The following is a 17,590-nucleotide window of genomic DNA, read 5'->3' on the forward strand; positions in this document are numbered from 1 at the left end:
CGCGCCTGCGCCGTGGCCGGCGAGAGCATGGCGCAGGGGTCGCGGCGCCGCTGTGTCGAGGCGTCGGCGGCCGCGCATGCGCACAGCGGAGGCGGCGCGCGGCCGGCGCGGCGGCCGCGGGCGCCATGTGAGTAAGGGGCCGCGGGGGGGGAGGGGGCGCGGACCGGGCTGGCTTGAGCCGGACCGAACCGGCTCGCGCCGCCGCGCTACCTTGCTGTCGTCCCGCAGGCAGGCGGCCCTGGAGATCACGGCGCGCTACTGCCGCAGCGAGATGGAGCAGTACGGGCGGTGCGTGGCCGCCAGCCCGGCCTCCTGGCAGCGCGACTGCCACCGCCTGCGCCTCAGCATGTCCCGCTGCGCCGCCGCCCAGTGAGTGCGGGCGGGCGGGAGCGGGGCCGGCGCCGGCCGCCGCCGCGGGGGGGCCCCGGGGCTGGGGCCCGCGCGGTGCGCTGCAGTCTGGGCCTGGGCGGAGACGGGGCTGGGTCGGTTGGTCTGCCGGGTCCCGGCTGCGGGGCGGTGGGGAGCTGAAAGCCCTGTGCTGTCTCGCAGCCCGATCGTGCAGCAGATCCGGCAGGACTGTGCCGAGCCCTTCGCCGCTTTCGAGCAGTGCCTGAAGGAGAACCAAGCCTCCGTCACCAACTGCACTGACCACGTCAACCAGTTCCTGCTCTGCGCTGATCAGGTGAAGCTCTCCACATGAGGTGAGCATCTGGCTGCAGAGAGGGCTCGTTTGCGCTTGGGAACTGCAGTCTGCAGCCTTTGTGTTCACAGACACCCTCCACGCACCACATCTGCTTGGGAGCTGCTAATTTAAACAGCTGGAGTGGGGACGTTACAGCCTGGAATACAAACATGCCAGTGTTTCTTGCCCCTCTCCTTCCCTTCCCTTCCTGTCTTCATAAATTCTGCCCTAACTTTCTCACAAAAAGATATAAAGCACAGCCAGTGAGTACATATGCTGAAAGTGTGGTAATCCATGGACATGGATTGTCAAGGGAAGTATTTCACATGTGTGTAGCCATTATGGAAGTGAATGCAACAGCTTTTTTCTCCAAGGCCTCTAAATGGGTGCCTGAGGGTAACTGCTTGGTCATTTTTAGTACTGGCTTGAGCTGATAACCATGTGGTAAATTGCTCTGGATGAAAGCAGTTGTGCTGACTTAAAGTCATAATTTTCATCCAACTCTGTTAACCAATCTGTTTTGTATAGTAATGTATACAGAACAGGTTTGTTAAGGTAGGTCAGCTTGTAACACTCAACACTGCTGAATGTCTTATAAACTTCTATGGAGCAACATTAACATAAATAACATGTTACTAAGCATATGGAAATGGCCTGAATGTGACAGATGCCCATGTACCTCATAATTAGGGTGCTGCATACACACAAAGCCTATCTGATTCTTTTATTTGTGCTGTTTTTTCATAGGGGATCCTTGGAATTAAAATTCATCTTCAGGAATGAATGAAAACTATTTCTGTGTTCTGGAGTATCATTCCTATGCTCGCTTTGTTTCTTTTTCCTCTGAAAAATGGAGAACAGCCCATGCCCTGTGATGTGGTTCTCTTGTTTCTGTTCACACTTGTCTTCAACAAACAGCTGGATTCTGATCAGGATGTCAGAACATTCCTAATCCGTCAGCACTTCTGCAGAGTGCTGTTAACGCTGGGTTTTGCCTGCTGATGCCCCATGCTCTTAGCAACATCGTGAGTGAATAAATTACAGAACTGTATTGAAGTGGTACTAAAGGATCAGCAGCAACCTGCAGATATGCTTGAATAGGAACAGAAGGCTGAAATCAGACCTTATCTCTGTTTCTGCAGCCTGTATTCTTCAACAGTTTCTTCAATAATTAATCACAATGGTTTTTTTCACCCCCCTCCCAAAAAAAAAAAAAAGAAACAACAGTTTTTGAAGCTCAAAAGCCAGATCTGGCTTTGCCCGCTGATGATGGGAGGTGCCTTCTGACCTGGGCCAACTACAGTGAAAGTTCTTGATGGGACCCATGAAGGTCCCAGCCTGACCCACCTGAAAACTTGCTGTGTTGGGAGGTGCTGTGAGGGGCTGTAGTCTGGTGCCTTGTGCTGTTTTAGAACCAGCAGAGGGAGTCTTCCTGCCAGCAGAGATGCAGAGTAACTATGAACTTAGCACTGCACAAAACCTGACTGCTCTATCAACAGCCCAACAAACAGGGATCTTTAAATGCAAGGTGGGGGGTGACCACCAGTGTTCTTACATGGGGAAACAAAGAGCCCAGGTAGAAGGAGAGATTGTTTCTGGGCTATAACTAATGGAAGGAAAATTAAAACAATACAAGAAACAATAGATTGTCTTAAGAGGAATGAATTAAGAACAAGGACTCAAGACCTATGAGCATCTCCAACTGCATGCACTGATGGCAGAGGGAGAGCTGCAAGGCACTGCAAACTAGCTCTGTTCCTGTCTGCCAGTGTCTGAAAATCTCTATAGTTCTGTTTAATGTGCCGTATATTAAGTGGGACTGAGAACCTCTCCCAGGGGAAGCTGGGCCTTCATAAACTCTGAAGAATCCTTTAGGATACTTGCAGGCCAGGTATAAAGGAGGAGAGATGAGCCTTCTCTAACCTAGTTATACAAACACAGCATGTGCTAAGCTTGAGAGCAAAGGCTTTGCTGCTGCTGAGAGCAGGAACTTTGACTTTCAGAACAGTGATGGGGAACCATAAACCAAACCTTTTCCAAAAAGTGCAGCACCAAACCACATGCAGAAACTGTATTATGTACAGCACCAGCAGAGTCTTTGCCTGAAAGTCTAGCATAGTTTTGCTGTGTTTTCAGTATGAGGCTTTTGTGCCTCTAAGAGAGGGTGAGGCCTGAACCAGGAAACTTGGCTTTGACCTGCATCCCAGGGGGTTCATACCCCCTGCCCAGGACACATTGATCCTTATTTGTGTTTCAGCCAGGCACAAGTCCAAGCTTTTGCTTTTGAGCATGTGGTGTTTGGCAAACATTACTCGACATTCTGCAGTTGGGCAGAGTTTAACTCCTTTGGGGAGAGGGGCAGCAGATTGAAGTTTATCTGTTCCAGCTTCTAGCAGAGCCTGAAGCATGACACTGGCTGTCAGTGCTGCTGTCATCTATCTCACAGAGGTGGCTGCATTTCAGCAGTGATGGGATTTGCTGCATRCCTAGATGCCAGGGTCATGTCTAACAACATGTATGCACCCTTGCAGAAAACGCTTTGTTTCTCACCTTCTGTAAAATGCTGTGCATTGAAACATGCGAAGAGCTGTTTGATCTACTGGCAGGAAAGTTGCGGGGAAAAGACGATGGTAGCTTTGCTTCAAAGTGAATTTAGAGAGGAGGCACCTGCTACCAGAAAAAGAGGGGAAATCTATTTTTAGTCTGTCTCTTGAGATTATTTATACCAGGCAGCACCTGATTAGTCATAAATGTCTGTGGTGTGAATAGCTTTATTAAGGATGCCATTATACAGGAGTGAAGGTGCTTTACATGTTGTTGACATTGTATTGAAATGTCAGCCTGTCAGCAGAAAAGCCATTTTTCATTATGTTTAAGGTGCATTGGGCCCCCTCTTAAGCCCAGTTATGTCTCCTCCTTCTCAGGAGCCTGAACCACTCTGTTATTACTTGCTCAGTCTAACACATTAACCACTGAGCTGCCAGGCACTTGCTGTTGCCATTGATGAGCCGAACTCTCACAGGGTTCAGTTAACTTGTTACTAGGGAGAGGCGGGAGAGGTAGATGTTGCTCTATCCTGTTCCCATGTGCAATCAAGGACAGAAATTACTTCTGCAGGTTTAATTCCGAATAAAGAATGTTCTCACATCTTTCACTAGACAAATGTAACATAACTTCACGTGGCATAGAATCAGGACAGAACCTTCCCTTATAGGGAATTATTGTGGTGATGGCCACTACTTGAAATTGTTGCCTTCCTCAGTGGTGTAAATCAGCTTGTAGCCTTACCAAGTTTGGCAAGTACCTTTGTGAAAAGTGAAAGGAAATACTCTTATAATGTGAAGGAAACACCAGCAATCTTCTTTCCTTAAACTGGATCTGCCAGATAATGGCTGGCAGGAGCCAAGGAATGTTCTCTTGCTCTCTTCTTAGCCTCGAAGGAATCTGTAGCTGTATGTGTAGTACTACCTGATTAATCAGTTTCACTCTCACAGCTGAGGGGCTAAGACCTCCTCCAAGTGAGAAGCATGTTAACAGCAGCAATTTTGCATCTATTTTTCCTTTTCTTTCTAGCTTCCTGGGCTACCTGCTCTTGCTTGTTCCTGGGATAAAGTTGGAGTGGCAATTACAGCAATTGCTGGCATTGACAAATATGAGGGAAGGGCTGCTGTATCTGACTTGCTTGGATGCATGTTAGCAGCTGGAAATAAGGCAAAGCCAGATACACAGGGCTAACAAGTACGCTGAAGCATAAGCTATTGGCTCCTGTGGGTGTCAGAGATCTAGATTAGACAGCCTAGTGCTCTGATCTGGCAATGCAAAGCTTTTATTTCCAAATCCAGCTGTTGTTTTTTGGTCCTGTCATTGGAAACATATTCAGTGATAAAAACATTTCCTGAAAGGAGCACTGATTGCTCCAATATCTTTCACAAGTTGTAAATTGGCAAGAGAGACCTCTGAAAACCTGAGAATGAAACAAGAATTAAAAACCCAAGAAGTGTTCTCTTCATTCCTGTACCACAGAATTATGATACTGTTGCATGCATATTCAGAGCCAACGCACAGGATAACTCTAAGTTCAATTAGGACAGGCTCATAGAAACAAATGCAGGAAGCTGTTAGAAGTAGGATGGTTACTGGCATCAGGCTGAACAAGGGAAAAAAGTCCTCAGGCAGTCAATCGAACTGGTAGGTTCAGCTTTATCTCCAAAGGCTGCAGAGAGATTCAGCTAAATTAATGCCAAGTGACTGAAATCAATAAGTGAATAAGCTTATGTTTCCCAGAGTGGGAGACTCAGGAGAAAAAAAAAAAAAAAAAAAGACCAGGATTCAGGTAGATTGGTTCTCTCACATTCTCACAAACACAGAACAGACCAGAAATAAGCGCTCAAGCCCTGCAGTATCAAGAACTCAAAGGACCGAATTCTAAGATGCCTGAGAACTGTTAAGAAAGCAGTGTCATAAACCTTTATAGGTCTTCTCACTCGGGTGTTAATTGGTCTAAAATATCCTTCATCCACACAAAAATCTTTTTGTATCACTATAGTAGTTTTGTTTCAAATCACTTGGCTTCTAGCATGGGCTTTCCCATGCCCATGGGCTCTGCTTGGTAAAAATCTCCTGTGTTCTATGTTTTCTCCTCTTTTAATTGTTCTGGACTCTGTTTTCAGTCATATGTGCATTTTGGCTGGTAGTTAAGCGAACCTGATGCCAATTTTTCTGTTTGGACTTCTCCATTGCCTGTCTGTGTGGCCTTGGAAAGCTAGTCATTCTATGTTCTATGTCTCTGCTTACTCATCTCTGAAACAAATAACACCTAATTGTATGCGGAGTAATGAGGGATAATTAATTAATGTATGCAAGGGGTTCTRAGATCCTGAACTAAGAGAAAGCCAAGGATCATTAGTTTAGGTAATTCTCTGCTTTGTTTTTCCTCCTTTTTTTTTTTTTGGTTTAGGTCTCTCAGAATATGAAGTTAAGTGTGTCAGGATTTTTTTCAGCCTGTTGCTTTAACTTCTGTTGATGTCACTTTTCCTTTCAAGTGGAACTTTAAAACCAATAAGGTAAATTACACATGATCTTAGAATGAGGAACTAACAAAAACATCTCTTTAATTTTTCACCCAGAAAATGCTCTCATTTTACACTCTGCTTCTCTTACTTAAAGGAACCATAAATCAGCATGTTCCTTTGGTGTTTGCAGTCACAGGGAGAGATTTAGTGCTGCTGGCAGGCCTAGGTCTGAAATGGGCAACTGTAGAGGGCAGAGAGCTGTGCAGAACCACATTCCATTCACACACACATTTGCTTTACTTGGCTGTTGTCCAGATGATTCTGAGTCACTTGTAAGCATAAGGGAAGTTGGATGGACAAAGGGGAGTGCTTTTCATCTTGTCATCACTCTAGCACCTTTATTCACTTTTATTCACCTTTATTCTCCTTTCTGGAGAGACAGGGGAGAAACACATCTGGGCATTTCAGTGTGCAATGGGGATTCCTAAACCCTCTTTCTCAGCAAATATTGATATGTTCCAGCCAAGAACCTGCATCTTCCTGCTTGATGGCAACAATTCTCCTGTCTCTCAACAATGCAGAGCAAAATGTGAAAGCTAAAAAGCGTGGGTGTTGCCCACAGTGCATGTGATTCTGCGTTCCTACCTCTGCTGCTGAGTGGGCTTCGCCTCTTTGTGGTATTATTTCCTAACAGATAAACATTCTCCAAGTCCTGTGATAGCCATGAGATTTAACTCACTGATGTCCATTGGTACTTTGGAGTGTATCCCTTCTGCACCATGACATGCAAGGGATTATGTAGCACACACTCACAAAGCTACTTCTGCTTTCCCATTTATCAGAGCTGCTGCTCAGTGCAAGAACAGAAGACTTGCTGATGCAAAACAGAGTGGGGAATAGATTCACCTGCAGTCACTGAACTGATACATGGTTATACTGTTGATGCTAAAAGCCTCTCTGTCCCTCTGAATGATGCTTCTCTTCTAAGAGTTGTCTATGCCTGTTTCAGGCAGAATCTGGGCTCATAACTGGAGAGCAGCTGTAACCTAACAGGTGCTCATTTCCTTCCTTAGTTACAAGCAACAAATCTCATAAGTGGCTTCTGTACTTGAACTGTACTTGAATATCAGACTCCTTTGCATCAGTAGCTCCATGTCTAACATAGCTCTTCACAACAGTTACCATATTTAATTATTCATGCTGGGATTCCTGTTCCTCTTCCAACTAACTGTAACTCCTCCTCTTGAGTTTACTGACTCTCTATTAAAGGATGAACAGCTGCCAACACTAGTTCCTCAATTGCTCCAGGATACCTAGTTCCTGGGAAAGGTAATGGTCTGATGGGCTGTCCGCCTGAGAAGCCCAGGCCAGGTTTCACTGCAACTGCACATAGTTAGATGGACCTGCTTGCATGGGTGTGGTCTGCACTGGCCACTCGTGYGTGCAGTTTGTCTGACTGTGCTGAGGCAAGCTTCAGATTTCCACTTCAAGTTTGCTTTTTATTTTCAAATGTACATGCAAAAAACATTGGCACATCACAGCACTAGATCACAATGAAGAGAGGGTAGGGTTTCAGTGGGTGAAGCTGGCTCCAGTATTTGGAAGAAACATAAATTTGCACATAGTTCACTGTAACATTCTCTTAAAACTTAATCTAAACTGAGACCATCTCTAGTGCAAGAGCCACCAAAAGAAACGTACAGCTTTAGGAGTTTTCAGTCTCTTTTCTTATGGGCGGATGACCACACAACAAAGGTGGAAAGCAACCAACTGCAGCAGCTTGGTCTGGAATGAATGGGTAAAGCCTACCCTAGAACTTATCTATCTGGGTAAATATATGTTATAAATTGCTGTTTCTGCAGGAGGCTCCCCCTTCCCTCTGGAAAAGTAATGTCAAAGTGTCTGTAAGCTACACAACTGCCACCTGGGGAAAAACATCTGATACTGACAGCAAAGGAAAGTCCAGCTACAGAACTCGGCTCTGTAAACACAAGGGCAAGTGACTGCACATCAGCAAGTGTCACATTCACACAGCTTTATTAAAGGTGAAGCAGTGGTGGAGTGAGCTTTATAAGGATTGCAGTTCTGTTACACATCATTCTTTATGTCAGTTCTCTATGAGTTGTCTTGAGAAGGTGAAGAATTCCTGATAAAAAGCAAAATGTATCAGGATTATGTCTCCTTTCATCCAAAATCCAGGATTATATAGTTCCTGTGTATCTTCCTCCATAACCACAGTAACAACAATAATTAGCCATTTCTTCCTTTTAATTTGAGAGGCTGCACATCTTTAAAATCAGACTGGCAAGCCTGTGGAGGCTTAGAAGTAACATACGCCACATACAGAAACATCAGTCAGCCAGCTTCTCTGGTAGCACTGCTGGACTCAACTCTTGAGATCAAGATTTAAAAATAGGTCATTATTTCCTTTTGGAGTTGTCTGCAAGTCAGTCAGTCTGTTCAAACAGACAAGGGAAAGTTAGTTCTGGAGGACCTTATTCCTTCAGCTGGCATGCTGCAAGTAGGCTCATGGGAACACCTGTCCTTTCTAGGAATACCAGCTTTCCTTCACATATATGAAGAACCAAATCCCAGACTTGGGTCCTGGGCAGGAGAATAAAGAATTTCCTTTCGGTAATAACTCGGACTTCCATTCTCTGCTCTCTCTTGCCTGTTTTACCTTTTATGGGTACTCACATTGGTGTCCATCTGCTTCTTGTAACTCTCAGCTGTACCATGCAGAAGGACGTCATGATGGGTGGAGAAAATGTATTGTTCCTTTCCACCCACAGAGGAGGCATGCCTTTCTCTTGGATGAATTCTGATGTCACCACTGAGTTGCCCTCAAAGCAAAAACCAAGTGTCCAGCCTGTTGGAGTGAAATGACTTGACATGGACACATCATGAGATAATGCAATTCCATTTCTTTCATCACCTGTTGGAGGGAAGCAAACTGCTAGGATGCCTTCAATGAACTGAAAGCATAGTCAGGGTAGGAAGTCCTGCTGTAGACAGAAGTTATAGAAGAAGGCTTTTCTAGCAGCAATATTTTTAGACTAAAATTGTTTCATTCTACTATTTTGAAAAAGAAACAAACAGAAACTAGTGTGGCTGGCAATTGTGGTTTTGTGAGGATAAGTCTTTGTTCCATCCTTAAAGGGAATAAAATTGCCCCTTTAGAGAAAGAAGGACATAAAGGCAATAGAGAGCACACTCTGGATGTGTTACACTTGTTTTGACATCCTTGGATAAGACAGAGGATATATATTTTTTTGTTCCTTTAAGTGGATCCCCGAGCACCACCATTTCATTCAGGGGCCAAGCTATCATGCATTTCTGAGATGTCAAACTATTCATCCTGTGCCAATTAATTGACAACCATGAAGAAGGTCTCTGAGGCAGCAGTGTCATCCATTAGAGATGCCTCAGGACTTTGGCTTTTACTGTTGAAAATTAACCTTGTCCCATGAAGCCTGCGTCTGGATCGGGAAGAGGGGCAAAACAGCACAGCAAACAGCTCGGCTGCAGCCAAGACTTAAATAAACATAGTTGGCAGGGGAAGGGGACCTGCTACTTCTAGGGGCAACTCTGGTTGGCTTGACCAGTCTTTGTTTGAAGGCCATACGCTCAAAAGCTTAAACACTGGACAAACTGCTAAAGTTACAGCTAAACAACATCATACCATCCATCTACTTGTGGCTAGAAAAAAAAGGAGAGAAGCAATCCAAAGTCCTCCAGGCAGCGTGGACGGTCTCCATGAATTAGTGCTTATATGCTTGACAAACTCAGTTGCTTCCTCCGTTGTGCAGTGTTCAGTGAGTGTCTCTGAAGGTCTCAGTCTTGTTTCTTCTCCCTCACCCTTATTCAGAATTTGGAGCAGCATTTATTCAAGACACTCGTGAAGAGCTGGGAGCTTTTCTATGGTCAGGATGTGAAGTAGGAGCTCTGCATGGAGTAGAGTCGGTCGATGGGATTACCTACTCGGGCCTGGAGGAGGTTGGCTTCAGCTGTTGACAGCAGGCAGTCTCCCAGGTGGCTGATACTGTCACTGTCCATGTCATGAAAAACTCCTTCTGAGTCTAGAAGAGGAAGAAAAGGGAAATAAGTGTGAATGTAACATGAGCTCCTCTTGTGAGGAGCGGTTGTGTCACTGTTGCACAGAGAAAGAATAACCACAGGGCCATGTTTCACCTGGAGTGACAGTCATTCTGAGTAGGGCCCAGCATGAGGCGAGCCCCACACACATGGCCAGCAGTAGGCTTAACTGTTTCCTCCCTCAGCAAGACATTTCACCTTGGACAAAAGTAAGATCCCAGCCTCACTCCCCAGCCCTTAGCAGAGCTCAGTCTGAGGCCTAGGCCTCACCCAGCTTCCTCTGACAAAGGCTTTGCACAAAATCCAAGTTCACGAACTGTTCACTACTGTTGGCTTCAGCAGCAGCAGGAACAGTAGAGTTGGATTTTCATGACTTGGACTGTTTAAATGCAGCCTTGACGCAAAGACATGACAATCTCCACACCGCTCTCCTACCGTAGGGGTGCAGATGGTCTCCTGGCAGCTGGGGTGGTGTAAGCCCTTGTCTGTACAAGTCTGTGCTGTAGCCATTCTGGTCCAGGGGCAGCAGCTGCTGCTGGGGGATCCTGGGGTAGGGGACCATGAGCCCATCCAGGCCATGAACACTTGCACCATCTAAAGACACAATCAGTGGGATGCGTTGAAGCAGAGGATGCACAGCATGTAGTGGGCCACAGGAGTGTTGCAATAACATACTATTCACATTGCTGCAGCAGTGTCTTGGCAGTCTAAATCTGGATCAGCACTGCACTGTGCTAGGCTCTGCGCAAACATGCAACAGAAGAAAACCCATCATCTTCCCAAGAAGAGGAGATCTGTGCTGCATCATGAGTACCCATGAGTCTTGCTGAACACAGCCTAGTTATTCCAGCTTGCTGTTACCCCAGCGTATAGACAGTCTGCACATCAAGTCAGGTACAGCCTGCATCCTTTTCGCTAATCTGTTCATGTGCACATTTTCTCTCAAATACATACAACTCCCACCAATCCCCTCCAACCCAGCCTGCAGCCCCCAGAGCTGCCACAGTGCACAGCTGCTCCTCACCTTCGCTATCATCATTACTCTGCCTGCTGCTGCGACCAGTCCCTCTCCCGGTCCCTAAGCGAGGGTTGCCCAGCTGGTCTTGCTCCTGCTGTTGCTGCTGCTGCTGTTGCTGTCTGCGAGCAATCTTCTTCATCTGCAGGGAGAATGAGACCCCAGATTTGCTCTTAGGCTCTGACTTTGAGAGGAGGAGAATGGGCTGCATTTAACACAGCCGCGGACACCTGCCACCTGCCTTTCACAGCGACCCAGCACTTTCATGATATAATGCTGCTTAGATTCCTCTGGGCAACTCTTCATGCAGCACCTGCAATCACTGTTCCCTGAAGTTGGCCAATACAATCCATGGGAGAAATGGGAGTGACAGAAAAGGCTGTATTTTCTTTGTGGGGGATGCCATTTGCAATTTGAAAATGAAGAACTTTGTTTACTACAAAGTGAAGTTTTTCAAAGCCACACATTTTCTGTTTTCACTCTTTGAATTCTGCAAAATTAGAAATGGTTTTCCCTGAAACTTCTAAAAGAAAGAAGTGGCAAATGCTTCTAATCTTTCTGATCTCACACAGTGGGGGGAGAGGAAAAAAAGCAAGTGGGAAAAATAATTAAAAATCAACACATGAAAAAATTTAAACTCTGCAAACTTCTATGCATAATTGGTTTCTTATATTCCTCCCTAAGCTTGTGCTACTGTTAGACACAGATTATAGGACTAAATGGACCTGTGGTTTGATCCTGCATAGCTGTTCTATTCCTTTAACCATTTTCTCATTTTCTAAGTTTGCGTGATATCCCACATGAATCCAGAGCTCAGTTGCGGAGTGGGAACTGTCACTCACCTTGGCTCTTTGATTCTGGAACCAGACCTGTACCACCCGCACAGTCAGGCCTGTCTCAGCCGCAAGGGTCTCTCTCACCTGCCCACAAAATGAAGATGGGATGGAGAATTGAATTAGAACTTAGTTACACTCAAAAGGATTCAGGCCAGTGGTTGTGCTGAGTTGCTTCCTTATACCTTTCTGCAAGGTTTTGAGGAAACCTCAAATGAGGCCTTGAATGCTCGCCGCTGCTGTGTGGTAAGGATGGTGCGTGGACGCTTGGAGCGCTTGTGGTCTTTGTTCTCCTCGCTGCCTTTGCTGTGTGAATGGCTACCATCTTCATCCTCACTTTTTACTGCAATGGAAGATCAGTAGCAGTGATTCAGCAAATAGTGCCCTTTCTGGGCCAGCTCCCAGGGCAGGGATTCAGAGAAACTGTCGGAATTTTGTTCCTTCCCAGGTACAACTTAGATCAGAAGCACAGAACGAAGCCAGGAGAGTCCCTGTACAGAGCTGTGGCACTCGGGAGCACTCTGTCAGTTCGGAGACAGTACTGATGGGCCCACCTGGCCCTGTATCTTCCTTTTGATAATGTCTCAAGTCAGCCCATCCAAACCTCCCCGTATCAGGCTAGTGGATCTATGCAGCCTGGTACCCTATTCCCTGCCAACCGAAGATCCACCCCTTGGCTACCTATCTGCCATCACCAAAGGGAAAGGATGCTACAACCCCACCCCTGACCACATCTCCTGTCTCTGAAGCCTCCCCCTTGGTCCTTGTGGACCAGGCAGTACCTGTCCTCTGCAAGGCCCACCCTGCCTGCCTGGTTGTCCACCCTCAGCACCGTTCCAGCCCCAGCCCCTCACCAGACTCAGTGGGTGCAGGACTGATAGCACTCAGCATCTCCTTCTCCTTCTCATAGTCGCTGCGGCACAGCAGCTGCCCCTCCTTGAGTACAAACTCATCCCCCCGCTGCAGGCGGCGCTCACACTCGCAGCAGTAGAAGCAGTGAACGTGGTAGACGTTCTCCAGCACCCGCATGATGAGCTCAGAGGGGGCGATGGCCTTCAAGCAGCTGCTGCACTTGGTCTGGAACAGCCTGCAAAGAAGCTCCCTGCAGTTAGGCAGTTGGACAGGGCTCACGAGGCAGTGAAGATCAGCCTTGGGTTGGGGCTCAGGGAGCCAAAGGAAGAGGGGGGCGGCTATGTGGAGCTGGGCTAGCACATCCCAGCAAGAGGTGTACAACTGTGCTTTGGTGCTTGCAGACCTTCTGTAGCCCCAGGGAGGAATAAAAACTTGTCTGGCCCAACAGTACAGAGCTCTATGTCTCCCCTTTCTGGCTARGGCTGTTCACTTCTTGGCCTTATGTTAGGCTGGTCTTAGTGACAGGGCTTTCTTTATGACTCCTCCAGGACAGTCCCCAGGGCCTGAATGGGCCTTGAACAGGGAATCCCATGAGGGAGGCTGTTTGTGCCCCACGCCATGTCCAGAGAGAGAAATAAACAACTGCTGAGCACCCAGCGTACAGAGCAGATGGTTCTGATGAAGTAATTTGGGATCTAAACAAATGTGAGCGGTGGTGGCTGCCGGCTGACAGCTTCTATTTAGCCACTTGACAAGAGAAAGTAATAAAATGGGGATTAATTAGGCTGTTGTTTAAACACACAGGATCTTCCCCACCAGCAGGGAACTCATAAACTGGGATTGAGAACAAGACTGGGTTAATCCTCCTGGCAAACTCTGTGGAGCAGGATGAAGAGGCTTACAGGGGTGGGCTCATCCCTTCCAAATACCACCATGGATTTGTGCTGTGCAGTGGCTTTCGGCTGAAGTGTCTGGGACATTCCAACTGGAATGGTGTGGGATTTCTCTCTCCTTTGTGTGAGTGTGTGTTTGCATGCGTGTTCCTCTCTCTCCCCGCCCCCCCCTTCTTTGTCTTTCTGTAATTCACACTTGGAAAATAATAATTGAATTTGAGATGAAAAAGCTGAGAGTAAAAAGCAACCTTTTAGCCACAACCTCTCACTATCTCATCAAGGAGCAAACTGGAAGCATGTTCCAGGTACAGTCCCAGTCCAAATCTGGGCTGAGTCCAAATCTAATCTTTTCCTAACACCAACATCCTTCTGCTACAGCAGAAGTAGGGGGCGGGGGGAAATGTTCCATGATCATGGCTATCTGGGATCAGTCAGGAATATGTGACTTATTACTAAGCATTAGGTTATTAATGTTCCTAAACTTTAAGCCCAGATGGAACATAATGATCATTTTGTCTGACCTCCTGTTCATTGCAACCCAGAGAATCTCACCCAGGGATTCCTATCTCAAGCCTGTTTGCTGGTAGTGGAGATACAGCACCCTGCTTAGGCAGAGACAGCTGGTTGCAGTTTGAAGGCTCCAAGTGAAGGAGAATCCGTCACATCCGTTTAGAAGAGGTTCCAGAGGCTAACTACCAGCTAATTTCTTATTTCCAATTTGAATATTACTAAACTCAGTGCCCAGCAACTGGACTTTGTCATGCCTTTATTTTTTTTAAGAACTTATTATTATTAGTTATGCCAATTGTGGGAAGTCAGACCATTCTTCTTTCAAAGTTTCTGTCCTTTATCCTCTGAACAATCCATTTGAAAGTGAGTACTGAATTTTCTTTTCATCTTGGCTGGGAGAATTACTGTCCCCAAAAGAAAGTCTGTCTTGCTTCTTTGTATGTTGCTGTGTAGCTGAATCTACTGACATGAATATCATTTGACTTAGAGACAAGCCAGCCCCAGATTCCCATCTGGTCTTTTTTTTTTTTTTTTTCTGAGACATGTTTACTCCTGTAACACACCCAGGCCAAGCTGGTTCAGCACCAGAGCCACAGTTCCAGAGACAGAAACATTAAGAACATAGGCCTGACAAACAGAAGCTTTACTTAATTCAGTGTCCTGACCCAACTGTTTCCAAGTAAGGAACAGAATACTTTAGGAGGACACTGACAGGAAAACTCCCTGTCTTATTTCACACTTCCTTTAGAAGTGTTTAGATCTATTATCAAACTTTGCCATTTTATTAATTCTTTTTATCCATATAAATGCCTGAAGCTTCCTTGGGCCTTTTTATATTTCTAGCCTCAATTATATTGTTGGCTGCTTGGGCAAAATGTCCAGAGTGCTGCTTAGGCAGGGCAGATGATAAAAGAAAGCTTTGAGTGTGGTATCTGGCAGAGACTAGTACAGAGGCAGGTGACATCTGAGTGTATGTATTGTTTCTAACTGTGGGGGCTGCAGTGGACATGCTGACAGTGAGAGGTATGGAGCAGAACAAGGAAACGTGGAAACAGATTGCGGAGCTGGGAAAAGAGACCTGTTCACCTGCAAGGCAACAAGCCTATTCATCCCACTGCTGTTAGGATGAGGCAGTTAGCAAGCCTTGCTTAAAGATCCTGTCATATGCCAGATTTCCACGAAAAGGGCTTCTTTGCAGCTATCAGGTGAGGGAAGCACAGTTACTGCAGCATAACTTAATAATGCTTTTGGCATTGCAAGGCCCACACCCTCCATCTCCCAGCTAAGCCCCGAAAACAAATCCACTCTGCTTTGTACTAATTGAAGAAAACATTCAGCAAGCAGCTCATAAACACGGTGTCAGCTCGCATTACACAAAATTAAAATTCTCAGCCCCTCCAACACCAGGAATTCCTAAAGAGGCTGGTTTTAATATTGCCTGAATCCGTTTAAGTCAAGGTAATATTGTTTGGGTTGCCATAGGAACAAAATACATCTCAGTGCTGGTAGTGGGTTACAAGGAGGCTTGGGAGACCGTGCTGTGAACACAGTTACACGATGTCTAGAAGCAGTTGCCTAAAGAAACTACATTGAGAGACAATCTAAAAACTAACTGTGTTCCCAGGTTCATAATGACAAATGCATTTCGTGCCAGCAGAGACACAAGTAAGATCTCTGCATGCCCATGGAGAAGAGAACAGCCTATGCAGCACTGGGAGCACTTCTAAATGCCTGTTACTCACTACAAATATATCTGACTTCCTTTGGAAGGACCCATCTGCAGCTTAAGCTCCACAGTTCATGTGCCTCCATTTCTCCTAGAATCCCACAGTTGACCCAACTTTTTGACCAAGTCCCCACACTCCCACATCCTTACATAACATCCTTCTTTCCTCTAGATCCCAGCTGAATTTGATTTTTGTTACAGACTTCCTTACAGGAATTGTGATAAGGTTGTCAACTTTTATTCCTGCAAAAGTTCAGAAACCATGCAGCAAGCAGAGGGAGGTGCATATACGGAGAATTCGTAATATGGATACAGATATATCTCCCACATCCTTCATACCAGCTTGCCTCAAATTAATTACTTTTGCAAATGATAGAATTCAATTTTCCTGCTGAAGAAGGGCTCAGCTTGGTGGAACAAGTGTCAGTAGAAGGAAGGCAGATGGGCTTGTAAGCGGGAACATCTTTGGGAATTGCAAAGAACACAGCTCTGGAGCAAGCTGAACAACTGATCAGAAGTCAGCATCATGAGAGAGGCTTGGGACCACAGGCACAGCTTTCATTAGCCTTTTCCTCATGCTGTTGGACACTGCAACACAAGAGGACCAGCGGTGCAGGCAGAATAGCAGCTTGGCAACTGCCCAATAGAGGGCAAGCACATCTGTACCACTTGCCGACTCTGAGGCAACATATGTCACCCAAGCAAGGATGAAGATATACCCTGTCTTGAGAGTAACTCTGATGCTGGGCTGGAGGCTAAATTCACCGACTGCCTACACTGTTTCTGACGGGAGATATTTGAGGCCAGCTCTGGGGCCAAATGGCTGGTAATCTGCAGAAAATGCTGAATGCTGCCTACCTACGGGAACATATGCAACAGTGCGCTTATTTTCAGCGTGGCAAGTCCCAATACCGTTTCTCTATGGCTACTTTTATGTCTGGACACTACTACAGACTATAGAAAGGCCCAGTACCTTTTTGAAGCTGGCTAAGTCTTTGTCCCAACAGTATCTTGTAGCGAGGAGTTACACACTTTGTGAAAAATTTGCTTCTTTCCATTATTCTATTCCCTCACTCTACCTACAGCTTCACTCAAGTGTCCTTACTCTCTTTTTTACCATTAACAATTTTCTTCTATTTTAATAACAACATTCACCAGTGAAACAGTGGGGAAGGGCCCAGAATGTAATTCATTTTTCTCCTAGAAATTCAGTAAAGTTTCTAACTGTGGAGCAATGGGAAGAGGAATCACAGCTAAGTGTACATCTGTGTCTGGCTTTTGCACACAGAGAGCTGAGGAGCTAGGGCCTTGGTCTGAGTTCCTTGTACTTCTTTTCAGACATTTCATGGACTTACATCTATCAGATTCAAGTCCTGGTAAAACACCCCAACTCCTAATTCTCTATTAGTCCTTGCAGAGCAGTCCTGTCACAGCTCAGGGCACCACTCTCCATGCAGATGGCTTTGCAGGAGGAATCGCAGCCCAGCTAGGGGCTCTGCCCCTCCCAGCTCTCCAGATGGGGATGAGCTGAGCAGCAAGTTATTTGGAAACTTCTCTGACCTGTAGTGGCAGCACAGCAGACCCTGACCCAAGCCTGGGAAGGGTAATTTGGAGTGCATACAGTTGTACCGATGGGATTAAAAGGTGTTAATGAAGCAAGGAATAAGCTGGGAGGCCTGTGCTTCATGAAACTGGCTTATTTAGTTAGGATTTAGTCAAAATGAAGCAGTCCAGGCTTAAGCAAGGTCTGTTTACTTAACATTGAGCTGCAAAATCCATTGTAGCTGTCTGAAATATTGAAGTGGAACTTGCAAAGCCTCTTTCTACATTTCAGGCCAGGGCTGGAGACTAGGGGTGTGATGGGGATGGGGATACACAAGGGAAATGAGGAGGTAGTCACAACACAATATGCTCTTTCATTCCCTACCACCGTAGCCAGTTCCCCCAATTCAGTGATACAGAATGGCACTAG

At 46.1% G+C, this 17,590-nt stretch overlaps 2 protein-coding genes across 3 annotated transcripts; one reads left to right on the top strand and one right to left on the bottom strand.

Moving 5' to 3' along the window:
• The first annotated feature begins 69 nt into the window (after positions 1-69).
• Positions 70-7,688, top strand: CHCHD5 (coiled-coil-helix-coiled-coil-helix domain containing 5). Of its 2 annotated transcripts, none has more exons than XM_026088723.1 (4): positions 70-127; positions 229-369; positions 550-701; positions 7,557-7,688. In XM_026088723.1, coding segments are annotated over exons 1-3 (294 nt in total). In that variant the 5' UTR covers positions 70-125; the 3' UTR covers position 701; positions 7,557-7,688. The 2 variants fall into 2 exon arrangements, with proteins under 2 accessions (XP_025944508.1, XP_025944507.1); XM_026088722.1 differs by lacking the exon at positions 7,557-7,688 and adding an exon at positions 1,430-1,733 and having other exon boundaries at positions 71-127.
• A 1,522-nt stretch (positions 7,689-9,210) lies between these two features.
• On the bottom strand, positions 9,211-12,780 carry LOC112976949 (LIM homeobox transcription factor 1-alpha-like). The gene is made up of 6 exons (XM_026088724.1): positions 12,492-12,780; positions 11,823-11,980; positions 11,647-11,724; positions 10,814-10,946; positions 10,225-10,383; positions 9,211-9,773 (listed from the first exon to the last, which is right to left on the bottom strand). Exons 1-6 carry the CDS (start codon positions 12,664-12,666, stop codon positions 9,619-9,621), a joined length of 858 nt encoding a protein of 285 aa, XP_025944509.1. The 5' UTR covers positions 12,667-12,780; the 3' UTR covers positions 9,211-9,618.
• Between the last annotated feature and the right edge of the window lie 4,810 nt (positions 12,781-17,590).

Source organism: Apteryx rowi, unplaced genomic scaffold (assembly GCF_003343035.1).
Source record: "Apteryx rowi isolate R43461 unplaced genomic scaffold, aptRow1 scaffold_782, whole genome shotgun sequence".
Classification (NCBI taxonomy): Eukaryota; Metazoa; Chordata; class Aves; order Apterygiformes; family Apterygidae; genus Apteryx; species Apteryx rowi.